We start from the raw sequence: 12,226 nt of genomic DNA, 5'->3' as shown, positions 1-12,226 counted from the left end.
CTTACGTTTTGATGAAGCAGTCAAGGACTTTGGTTTCATCAAGAACGCGGACGAATCTTGTGTATACAAGAAGGTCAGTGGGAGCAAAATTGCTTTCCTAGTATTATATGTCGACGACATATTGCTTATCGGAAATGACATTCCTATGTTGAATTCTGTCAAGATTTGGCTTGGGAAATGTTTTTCGATGAAGGATCTAGGAGAAGCACAGTACATATTGGGCATCAAGATTTACAGAGATAGATCTAAAAGGATGATTGGACTTAGTCAAAGCACTTATATCAATAAGGTGCTTGATAGGTTCAAGATGGCGGACTCCAAGCGAGGCTACCTACCCATGTCTCATGGAATGACTCTAAGCAAGACTCAGTGCCCAAAAACACTTGATGAGCGTAGACGAATGAATGGGATTCCATATGCATCATTGATTGGTTCAATAATGTATGCTATGATATGTACACGCCCGGATGTTGCGTACGCACTCAGTGCTACGAGCAGATACCAGTCAGACCCAGGAGAGGCGCATTGGACTGCTGCCAAGAACATTCTGAAGTACCTGAAAAGGCACAAAGATGACTTCCTGGTCTATGGTGGAGATGATGAATTAATTGTTAAAGGCTATACGGACGCAAGTTTCCAAACCGACAAAGATGATTTCAGATCACAGTATGGGTTTGTCTTCTGCCTCAACGGAGGAGCAGTAAGCTGGAAAAGTGCTAAGCAAAGCACCATTGCGGATTCTACAACTGAAGCGGAGTACATTGCTGCACATGAAGCAGCAAAGGAAGCTATATGGCTAAGGAAGTTCATAGGTGAACTTGGTGTAGTCCCCTCCATTAAAGGACCAATAGCCCTGTATTGTGACAATAACGGAGCTATTGCACAGGCAAAAGAGCCTAGACACCACCAGAGAGTCAAGCATGTACTTCGTAGATTTCACCTTCTACGAGAGTTCGTTGAAAGAAAAGAAGTCGAGATAAGCAAAATTGGAACTGATGACAACATATCAGATCCATTAACTAAACCTCTGCCGCAGGCGAAGCACAACTCGCACACTGCAGCTATGGGAATCAAGCATATTGGAGAATGGCTTTGATGTCTCTGTTTAATGTTTTAAAGTTTTAGAGTTTAAATCTCTGTAAAACATTATTGGTTAATCATTCACAATAAATGAAAAGAATTCATTTTTCCATTTAATTTGTGGTTTATTAAATGATGAGTCCCTTCAATTTGACGATATATTCAAGATAGACTGTCAGGACCAGTCCTGTGACTAAGAAATGTCTATCAAGTGAACTTGAATGTCAAAGGTTGAAAATGGTCCCTAGTCGGAGTTTTCTATAAAATTGGACGCATAGAAAACGTTAGACGATTAGAATGCAAGATGACTAGTAGTTCTGTTTCTTGAACTATGTGGACATGGCAATGTCATAACCATTTGCATAGATACTTACTTTGGGAAGACTAGTATCGGACAAGACCTATGAAACTTTACTGTAAGAGATGAAAATCTGTCATAAGTAAATTTCATTAAATTATTAGACACTAAATCCTCAATACCTGAGTGATTTGAGATTACTTGTTTGAGAACTGGTTGCTTTGACGTTGACCAACCGTCGCACCGTAAAAGGAGGCTACAAAGGCAACGCTCAGGTAATCACCTATCAAACGAAGTCTAATCTCAAGATCGCAAGATTGGGATTGTCCTCCCATAAATCGGGATGAGATGCTTAAAAGTTGTACAAGGCCACTCGGAGAGCTAGAAACTGTGAAATGCATGGCCGTGCTCGGATGAATCATAGGCTATGATTATCTGTTTATTTGATCAGTTGAACTCTGAAACCGAGGAACACCTCTGGACATAATAAGGATGACAACTCTTACCTTATGTTCAAGAGCAAGCATCGAGCGACAAAGGAATTAGGAAATGCACACTTGTCCCTAAGGACAAGTGGGAGACTGAAGGAAATAATGCCCTTGGTCCAAGTATGCATTCTATGTTAAGTCTAATAAATGCGGTTCAGTATTAATTAACAAGTTAATAATTCAGTGAGATCAAGTGAACTGAATGCCTAGCTAGAGGCCGCTTCAGTTCAAGTGGAATTAATGATATTAATCCACAGCTTACTCTTGACTGAACCCGTAGGGTCACACAAATAGTACGTAAACGGATCAAGTATTTAATGGCATTAGATACTCCATCTATGGATATTCGGAATCGACGGATCTTGGTTTCAGTGGGAGCTGAGATCGTCACAGGCAAGAAATGAATACTCCGGAAACGATGATGTTGCCGGAAACGGAAATATGGATCGTATCGGAAATATAAATATTATCCAAGTCGTAGATGTTGCCGGAAACGGAAACATGGTACGTATCGGAAAATATTATCAGAAATGGAAATATTGCCAGAATCAGAAATATTGCCGGAAACGGAAATATTGTCAGAATCGGAAATATTATCGGAATCGGAAAATAATTCCGGAAACGGAAATATTAAATATTTGTTCGAAACGGAAATTGATTCCGGAATCGGAAATATTAAATATTGTTCGTATCGGAAATGAATTCCGGAACCGGGAATTTAATCGGAAGCGTATCGTACGAATTAGCATCGGACGAGGCATGCCGGACGAAGGCCCAGCACGAAGTCGGGCCATCGCCCAGCAAGCCAAATGCGCGCCCAGCCAAGGCAGCGCCCAGGCCCACCGCAAGGCAGGCCCAGCGCGCGCCAAGGCCATGGCCTCGCTGCGTGGGCTGCTGCTCGCACGCACACGCATGGGCGGCCCTCGTGGCTGCCGTGTGTGTGTGAGTTTGTGTTCATGCATGATTCCTAAAACTATTAGAGTTAGTATATGATTAAATTCCTATTCCTAAAAGGATAAATTAATTAATTAGAGTTTTTGTAGGATTCTAAGTTTAATTAATTCGTGTCCTACTAGGATTCCAATTCCCTTTCCATAACTCTATAAATACGTGCCTAGGGTCACATATTTTCAGAGATTAATTCAAGTATTCAAAGTGAGTTTTGAGAGAAAAATTCAGCCATATTTCTTACCTAAGAGTGCCGAAAATTCTAGTACCTTAAGGGCGATTCTAGTTGGTCAATCTTAAGGCGGATCCGGACGTGCTGTGGACTATCTACGGAGGGACGACACTTGGAGTCCTAAAGACTTGTTCTTGTTCGCTTCGGGCGCAGCTAGGGAAGGCACGCAACAAAGAGTATGCATCTAAATTATGCTATATGATTATGTGTAAATAATATGTATTTCTGGCTTAATGGTTGTTTCCGCATGATTTATGTATTGTCATATGTATCATAACCTAACACCTACCAGTGTGTACATCAGAGAACTTACAAGTCAGGAATTTTCTCCCCGGGTTATCAGTTGTCCACGATGTCAACATCTTGGATGGAATGCCACAATAACATTTTTTTGAAGCACAAGGAGACCCACTCGACATCCTGCAACAGTTAAAACAACTAATTATTAGTATTTGATTTCTCAATCAAAAACCCCCAAATTGCAAATAACGATCAAAATTGAAATTTTAAACCACGAATACCCACATTTTTAGTCAATTCAAGAACCCAATTTTGCAATGTAGTTGTTTTCACATGACAATTCAAAGGTTTCAAACGCTAAATTTATCAAAAGGATTCGAATTTAATAAAATTTAACAAGAACAAAAACCCTAAATTGAAAAAATAAACCCAGAAATTGAAGAACAAGAACGAATTTAATGCACTCACCTTTAGGTTACTCGATTCCTCAACCAAATTGCGAATCTTGCTTTGAGAAAAAAATTACCCAGATTTCTTGATTTTTTTTCGAAAAATTAGTTGAATGTGGTTGATAAAACTTTACAGGAAGTTTAAATAAGGGGGAAAGGGAGTTAAGCAGTTGAATATAGCCGTTGGAGGTGGGGCCCACAAACGGAGGAATTTGACAGAAACTGTTACAAGGTAGTGTTACTCAACCTAAACAAACTTATAAGGTAGAAAAATTTTAAAAAAATTTTATAAGGTAGTAATTCACAAAACGTCCAAACTTAAAGGTAGTGTTGCACAAAATTCCCTAATTTTATTTCCAATCATCGCCATTTCCCAACCGTTAGATCAAAAATTTGAAATCGCAAAGATCCAAATAGCGTATACAAAGTAACAATTAACGAGGAGCGCACCTCCTAAATTTCAAATTTCTCTCACATCCCGCTTTCCCCCCCTCCCTTATACAGAAACAGAGGAGAGAGAAAAACACACAAATACTCATACAGACACTCTCAAAAGTGTCAAAACTCAGAATTATTTTTGCAGATCTTCGACTATTTATTCTCTCTCCGACATTTAATTTCAGAGAAATCGGAAGTAATGTCGAATAAGGAGAAAGGGGTTAATGTTCAAGTGATTCTTCGTTGCAGGTAATGATAATGGTGTTTTCCACTTTTTTTTGATGGATTTTGATTTTATTTTTAGGGTTTTGGAGATTTTGTAATTTGGGGTTTTTTGAAGATGTTTGAATTGAAAAATTGATGAGGGATTTGGTTTTTGTTTGGGAGTGGATTAATTGCAGGCCGTTTAGCGACGATGAGCTGCGGAATAATGCGCCGCAAGTTGTTACTTGTAATGATTATCAGAGAGAAGTTGCTGTTTCTCAGAATATTGCTGGCAAGCATTTTGACAGGGTTTTCGTTTTTGATAAGGTAATTTATTTAATCAAGGGTTTTTCGTCGGATTTATTTTCAAATTAGGGATGATTTTGTGTGATTTTATAGTTTAAAATGAGCTTAAATAAATTAGGGAAGTGGTGATTTCTACAAGAACGCCATTTTGAATGTAGGTTTAATTTTGACAAAGTGTCCGAATTATGTAGATTACGGTAGCAGTATAACGCTAGTTGTTGCGAAGCAGAATCGAAACCGGTTAGCTTAGTTTAGGGCTAGTGATATTGGTTAGGAAATATAGGGGTGTTGTCGAAGAAAATAGCAAAATTGAAGTGATTTTTGAGGACATTGTGTATTATGGTTCGAATCTGTTCAATATTAAATACTTTTCGATTTTGTTTAGTGTGCTTTTTGATATTGTACTCAATGTGTACCTTTTTGGCTGTTTCACAGCTGAGATGTTTGATCATAAGTACAAAGTATTGAAACCCTAATTTGGGGAGGGGGGGGGGGGGGTTCTTGGGCTTTTGTTTCGACTTCAAATTTGATTGGTGGATGTGTGCAGGTATTTGGTCCAAACTCTCAGCAAAGAGATCTATATGATCAAGCAATTACCCCCATAGTGAATGAAGTTCTAGAGGGGTTTAACTGTACTATTTTCGCATATGGTCAAACTGGTACAGGTAAAACATACACGATGGAAGGTGATTGTAAACGAAACAAGGTACATGAAATACTACTATATGTTACTTGCTGAGGTCCTTCGTATTGCATATTTTGGTAATGAATGGTTGGTTAATTACCTTTTGCAAAACCTGGCAGAGTGGTCCGAATGGTGAGCTACCTAATGGAGCAGGAGTCATACCTAGAGCTATTAAGCAGATATTTGAAACACTGGAGGGTCAGAATGCTGAGTATAGTGTAAAGGTCACTTTTTTAGAGCTGTATAATGAGGAAATTACTGATTTATTGGCACCAGAAGAAATTTCAAAAGTTGCTTTGGAGGATAGGCAGAAGAAGCAGCTGCCCCTCATGGAGGATGGTAAAGGTGGAGTCCTAGTCAGGGGGTTGGAAGAGGAGATTGTCACCAGTGCTAGTGAGATTTTTACTCTTCTTGAAAGGGGATCAGCCAAACGCCGCACTGCTGAAACTTTTCTTAATAAACAATCAAGGTCTTCCATCAAACTTGTCTTTGCTTGTTACTTTTTCATCCTTTTCCAGTCCCTATTTACATACTCAACACTCCATTAAGAAAAAAACAAGATTTTTAATTTTTTTTTTGTTTTGTTATTTTCCAGTCGTTCACATTCTCTGTTTTCTATAACCATACACATCAAAGAAGCAACACCAGAAGGGGAAGAGCTCATCAAATGTGGAAAACTCAATTTGGTCGATTTAGCAGGGTCCGAGAACATTTCTCGGTCTGGGGCTCGTGAGGTGTGATATTTTATTGATATCTTTTATTTAATTTCATCTGATATGGTACTCTAATGTTGCAGTTCCACCGTTTGGGGACATGTCTAAAATCTGTGCTCAACTGAAAGTGACAGGATACCAGTTTTGACTTGATGTTGTTGTTCTAATCCACAGTATTTTAAATTTATCAGGGCCGTGCCAGAGAAGCTGGAGAGATTAACAAAAGTCTACTCACTCTAGGAAGAGTTATCAATGCTCTGGTGGAGCATCTTGGACATATTCCTTACAGGTCAGTACTTAGGCAGTTATATAGAAAGCTGTTGAATGTTGTTGTCATTAAATCTAAACTTTCAATTTTTGGGATGTACAGGGATAGCAAACTCACAAGATTATTGCGTGATTCACTCGGAGGACGAACAAAGACATGTATCATAGCAACAGTATCACCTGCCGTCCATTGTCTAGAGGAGACCCTGAGCACCTTGGATTATGCACACAGGGCTAAGCATATCAAGAACAAGCCAGAGGTTGGTTCCCTAGTTTTAATAAGTAATAAGTGACCGTAGGAGTACAGACTGTATTTTGTATTCATCTCTTAAGCCTTAATTCTAGATGTCTTTGTTTTGAGGTATGTTACAATGCTATTAACTCTAATTATATTGTCCTGTGCCTTGCTGTATTTCAAAGTGGTGTTTTGTTCAATTACTTTTTCATAGTAGTTCTTACTCGATGTTTAGTTTCTTTTCGTGCTCTTAATTTCATCTTAGGTGATGTAATCAATGTTCCATTGTTTTATAGGTCAACCAAAAAATGATGAAATCAACGCTGATAAAGGATCTTTATGGAGAAATTGAGAGACTGAAGGGAGGTGAGAAACTCGTGACTACACGTGTAATGAATTATTTTCCTCGAGTTTCACAATGTTAAGCTAAACCTGCAACCTTCTTTTAGAGGTTTATGCGGCACGTGAAAAGAATGGAGTATACATTCCAAAAGATCGTTACTACCAGGAAGAAAGTGAACGAAAGGTATTAATGTTCTCCTTCTTTGACTGCCTACTAGTGATGGCTTAGAGTTTCCATGTTTATTAGTGTACTCGTTTCAATGAGTAGATAGTTAGTATCTGGTCTCACTGTGAATCCTTAGTCTCATGATCAAACAAAACACTGTTAATTTGTTATTTTTGTTTACACATTTAGGCAATGGCTGATCAGATTGAGCAGATGGGAGTTACAATTGAGAGCCAGCAGAAGGTATGGCGCACTGCTTACTCTTTTTATTTTGAAACTTGTTTCCTGTTTTAGCTTATTCTAACATCAGTCATATTTATCCTATGGAATAGCAACTTGAAGATTTGCAAGGTAGATATTCTGCTCAGGTTCAAGAATGCTCTGATTTGAGTAAGAAGCTTGATACAACGCAGGTGATGCATGTTGCTTCTGCCTAATGTATGCTTTTGTTCTTTTCCATGTTAAATTTATTAATTATCTTGTAATCCATGCAGAAAGACTTGAGTCTCACAAGAAAATTGTTGACGGGAACTGAGGAGGAGCTGAAGAAAACCAAGTACACTATCAAAGAAAGAGATTTTATAATATCAGAGCAGAAAAAAGCAGGTTGAACTGTGTTCGGATTTAATTAAGATCTCATGTTGAAATGTGTATTATGTGTCGTCGTGTTCTCTGATCACCAAATAACTTGCGATGGTTTAAACAGAAAAAGCATTGACTCATCAAGCTTGTGGGTTGCGCTCGGACTTGGAGAAAGCTCTTCAAGATAATGCTTCACTACATTCAAAAATTGGTATGTAGCTTGTTTTGCTATTTTGATTGGTCATCACCACATGCACATCATATTTGATATGTGATATGATTCTGTTTCGAGGAACAGATAGAGAGGACAAGTTGAATGCTGATAACAAGTCAGTGGTGGAAAGTTATCAAACTGAGCTTGTAAAGCGACTTGGTTCCCTTTGCAGTACAGTGGCATCTTCAATGTCTCAACAAAATGAGAACCTACAAAGTATAGATAAGCTCTGCCATTCGCTGATTGATAACCATAATGAGGTAGGTGATCAGATCCAGTTATAGTTGGATATGGTTCAAGCGTGTTGCTTCTGCTTGTGTTTTGTTCATCGGTAGATGTCAACTTTTCCTTTATATATCTTATTTTCGCATAAATATGCCTGCAGGCTGTGACTAAATTAAAGAAAAAGGTGGTGGCTTCAAGGACTTTGTATATTTCGCATGTTGATGCTTTACAAAATGTTGTTCGGTTGCACAAAGCAAGCACTGATGCTAGCTTGGAAGAGATGGCATCTCAAGCTTCTGCCAATGCCCGGTCTCTCGAGGAGGTGTGTTTGAAAAACCAATGTTTAAATAATTGGAACACTTTTTTGTCACTTTGTGACCTTCATTTGTATGTGCTTCACTCTGCTAATATTAACTTGAGTATTTGATGATTACTTGTGAAAAGAAAGCTTGCTGATGAATACTTGATACCTGCGTTTTCCATGAATAACTGATCTGACTTTATGCCTTATCCGTTCTTTTTTAGTTGACACATTTATTTTATCACGTTTGTCAATGTAACATTTAAATCATTAATATCTTTAATTGTCACTGTGTAAAAATTATAAAAAGTTCATATTATAAATCTATATAGTAAGACGATTATAACAAGAAGCCACATGCTTATATTTTTTCTTAAGTATAAATTACAATTGATAGTCAAAGTATATTATGTGAATAGTGTCAAAAGTTAAACTGTGTCTACTAAAAAAAGAACGGAGGATATAATAGTTTTCAAGCCTCTAATTCTTTTTTTTTATGTGTTAGTTTCTAGAGACCGAAGATGGTGAAGCAATGTCTATATATGATGATCTTCAAACAACTCTATCGAGCCACCAAGGGGAAATGGCTCTTTTTGCCCGGGAACTGCGCAAGGTTGGTGTTTTTAGTTCAAGAACTATCAGCAGTATTCTTATGTACATGTACTTTTCTGAGTTGTCAATCTTCTGAATGCCACTATTCATTGACGCATTTGTTTGAAGGGTTTAAGAAGGACTTATGTTTTTTATGTTTTGAAATGCAGAGGTTTCATGATAGCATTGCGCACATGAAGGATATTGCAGATTTTATAAATGTTTATTTGCAAAAGATGACTGAAGAATCAAGCAAGCTTGGTGTTCACGCGTCTCAGATTGAGGAGATTCAGATAAAGAGTATTTCTGAATTCCAGCAAGCGTTTGAGGTTGGTTGCTCTTCTTTTTGTGCATAACGAAGATTACTTGGTTTTCGATAATATTTAAGGTGTTTTGGGGCTATGTGTAGGAACAATCAAAATCTGATGCTGAAAAGCTTCTTGCTGATGTGACTAATTTAGTAACTAGCCACATTCGTCGTCAGAAGGAAATGGTATGTGGGCCACTTTGTAGTTTCAACTCCTGTCTTTCAGTTTTGTGTTCACATTAAAATTTGAATAATACTTGTATTATGCAGGTTGATGCAAGACTCATTGATCTTAGAGAAACAGCTATTGCGAACAAATTTTATTTGGATGAGCATATATCTTCTGTTGAGGGTTTCACAACAGATACAAAACGAAAATGGCAGACATTTTCTATGCAGGCTGAGAGTAATGCAATCGATAATGCTGATTTCTCAGCAGCTCAACATTGTAGCATGGAGCTGCTTTTACAGAAAAGGTTGGTTTTCTGATCAACAATTGCCTTGAATGTGTTTTTTGTAGGATTATTTCACTTAGTTTGTGTGAATTCTTTTGTTTAAAGACCTCATCTGTCATAGAATATTATAATGATCTTTCCCTTGGTTATTTCATATTAAAATTTTAGTGTGAGCACTGCTGAGACGGCTTCCAAGCATATGAAGACGACTCATGAATCTGTAAACGATAGATGCGGTAATCAGGCCTCAACGATGATTTCTTTAGTGAGGTCAGTAGTCGATTATATATGCTACTTTTATCCCCGACATTGATAACATATGCTTTGTTGACCTTAGTTTTATAAAGCTCTAGATGCTGCTGGACATTGCATCCTCTGCCAGTCATGGTTCTTCCATGCAGTTTTTAATTAAGAGAACAACTATTGAGTTTACCAATTTACTTCCTGTAAGATACTGTCTCATAATATACTTTTAATGCACAGGAACATGTTAGAAAGCCATGGGCACCATGATTCCGAAATTGATTCTGCAAGGGCTGCAGCTGGCCAAGATGCGGTTAAATGCAGTGAAGATATTGTGCATGACCTAGATAGTAAGTTTTCTGTTACCGTGGTGTGTTTACTGATATTCTTATTAATTTCTTCTCTTTTACTACCGTGATCAAATATTGAACATTTTATTGACAACTGAAGTTTTTAGATAAACTTTTTGTTTGAAGTTTGATGAGTTGAATCCCTAAAGTATCTGAATCCTAATCTATAATTGGCTTAATTGCCTGTTAACTCTCTTGAATTACCACGCCTAGGGCTAAAAGTATTGATGCTCAAGAAAATTGTGCTTAACTCTGTGTAATAACCTTCATGTCAATGAAATGATTTGGTTGAAGTTTGGAAGTAGAACTGTGACTTTTATCCCCACAGAAACACTTGAAATTGTCTGTAACTCTGATTTCTGGCCATACCCATTGTCCTAGTTAAAATTTGTTATCTGTTTTGTATTTTGATTTGTTTGTGTGGTCACCGGTAGTCACTTTGTTATATGCTTTTTTCATGCGTGCTTACAATATTTGGGATAATAACAAGGTTCTGTTCTCATATCTTGCATTCTGGTGTTATTTTTATCATCACAGGATTATCGGAGAGGCAAGAAGGAGAAGTATCTGAAATATGTTCGACTGTCAAAAATCAGGCAGAGAACCTTGAAAATTTCAGGGAGGATCATTCTGGTCAGGTTTCACACATTGAAAATGAGGCACAGGGGACTTTCCAGCAAAGATACATGGTAAGGATATAGTTTGCAGTCATGCTCATGAAAATATCAGGTTGAAACATCTTCTGTGTTAAATCCGGATTAAGAAACTACAAAAACCTTGTGAAGTTACCAGGGAAGAGTTGTTTGTTAGAACTGAATTTAGAGTGTAATCATAAGGCATAATAAAGTTGATATGAAGGTTCTAATCGCTGCCTGATTATCATGTTTCTTTTATATACATTATTATGAAATGTGATAAGAATTTCTGATAAAATATTTTGTTGATTTGTCAGGATTATGAACCGACTGGAACGACACCAGTAAGATGTGAGACAGATGTACCAAGTAAAGGGACTATTGAGGCTTTGTGCACCATGCCAATGGATACTCTTTTAGAGGAATTTCGAGAAAATCATCCTTATGAATCAGCTGATGACAAGGAAGTTAAACCGTCTTGCATACCACGATCCCCCTTAGTAGAACGGAACTGAAATGTTTGGCATTTAATCTGCTAAATATATATTTGTAATTTGCATGTATGCTGTGTTATTGTTATTGCCAGAAGCATAGTGAAAAGCTAAGGGGGCTGAGCTGTGGCAGTGGTGCAAATGTGTTGATTAAATTCCATCTTGGAATTTAACAACTTATATAAAAGTGTAGATCGAGGGGAGGGTTGTACTGCAATGGAGTTGTTCACACAGATTGTTTAATATGAAAGTGTTGTAAGATACAAAATACTTTAGTCTTAAACTAATTTATTGGGAAAGAAATTGCAGTCTTATCTTTATCTGATATTGAACATTTTTTGTACTTCAATTTTTAAAGAAGTTTATACGTAGTAAAATACTCATATTAACTTAGGGCCAAATGGAAGATACATATTTATAGCAACCACATCAATATATAATTAGATACTGCTTGCAAAAATTCAATTTCCACGTTATCAATAGCTATATACTACCGCCTTCGTTTCAAAATGATCTTTATACGTTCCGGTTTAGTCTGTTTTATAATGTTTTTGACGTTGGTGGCAAATAAGCCCCAAGACTTATGTCTTATGTGCAAACCAGTCCTCCTACTTTTAATTGAAGCAGAGAGTGATGGATAGCTCAGTTGGTTAGAGCTTCCATCCCGATTCCAGGTGATCCTGAGATCGATTCTCATCCCCGCCCTTTGTGGCTCATTCGCACCAAAAAAAAAAAAACTTT

General features: G+C 37.5%; 1 protein-coding gene across 1 annotated transcript; it reads left to right on the top strand.

The window, feature by feature from the left end:
* Positions 1-4,192: 4,192 nt before the first annotated feature.
* LOC110791366 (kinesin-like protein KIN-5C) lies at positions 4,193-11,810 on the top strand. Its single transcript, XM_021996116.2, has 23 exons — positions 4,193-4,422; positions 4,575-4,704; positions 5,231-5,389; positions 5,488-5,837; positions 5,964-6,102; positions 6,273-6,370; positions 6,452-6,608; positions 6,880-6,949; positions 7,033-7,109; positions 7,281-7,334; positions 7,424-7,504; positions 7,586-7,697; positions 7,798-7,884; positions 7,972-8,147; positions 8,273-8,434; positions 8,919-9,026; positions 9,175-9,333; positions 9,414-9,497; positions 9,582-9,787; positions 9,935-10,036; positions 10,250-10,359; positions 10,897-11,048; positions 11,312-11,810. The coding sequence occupies exons 1-23, from the start codon at positions 4,373-4,375 to the stop codon at positions 11,507-11,509; spliced, it is 3,021 nt and encodes a 1,006-aa protein (XP_021851808.1). The 5' UTR covers positions 4,193-4,372; the 3' UTR covers positions 11,510-11,810.
* Positions 11,811-12,226: the final 416 nt, after the last annotated feature.

This window comes from Spinacia oleracea, chromosome 2 (assembly GCF_020520425.1).
Source record: "Spinacia oleracea cultivar Varoflay chromosome 2, BTI_SOV_V1, whole genome shotgun sequence".
Classification (NCBI taxonomy): domain Eukaryota; kingdom Viridiplantae; phylum Streptophyta; class Magnoliopsida; order Caryophyllales; family Amaranthaceae; genus Spinacia; species Spinacia oleracea.
This window is presented reverse-complemented; position numbering and strand designations above follow the sequence as displayed.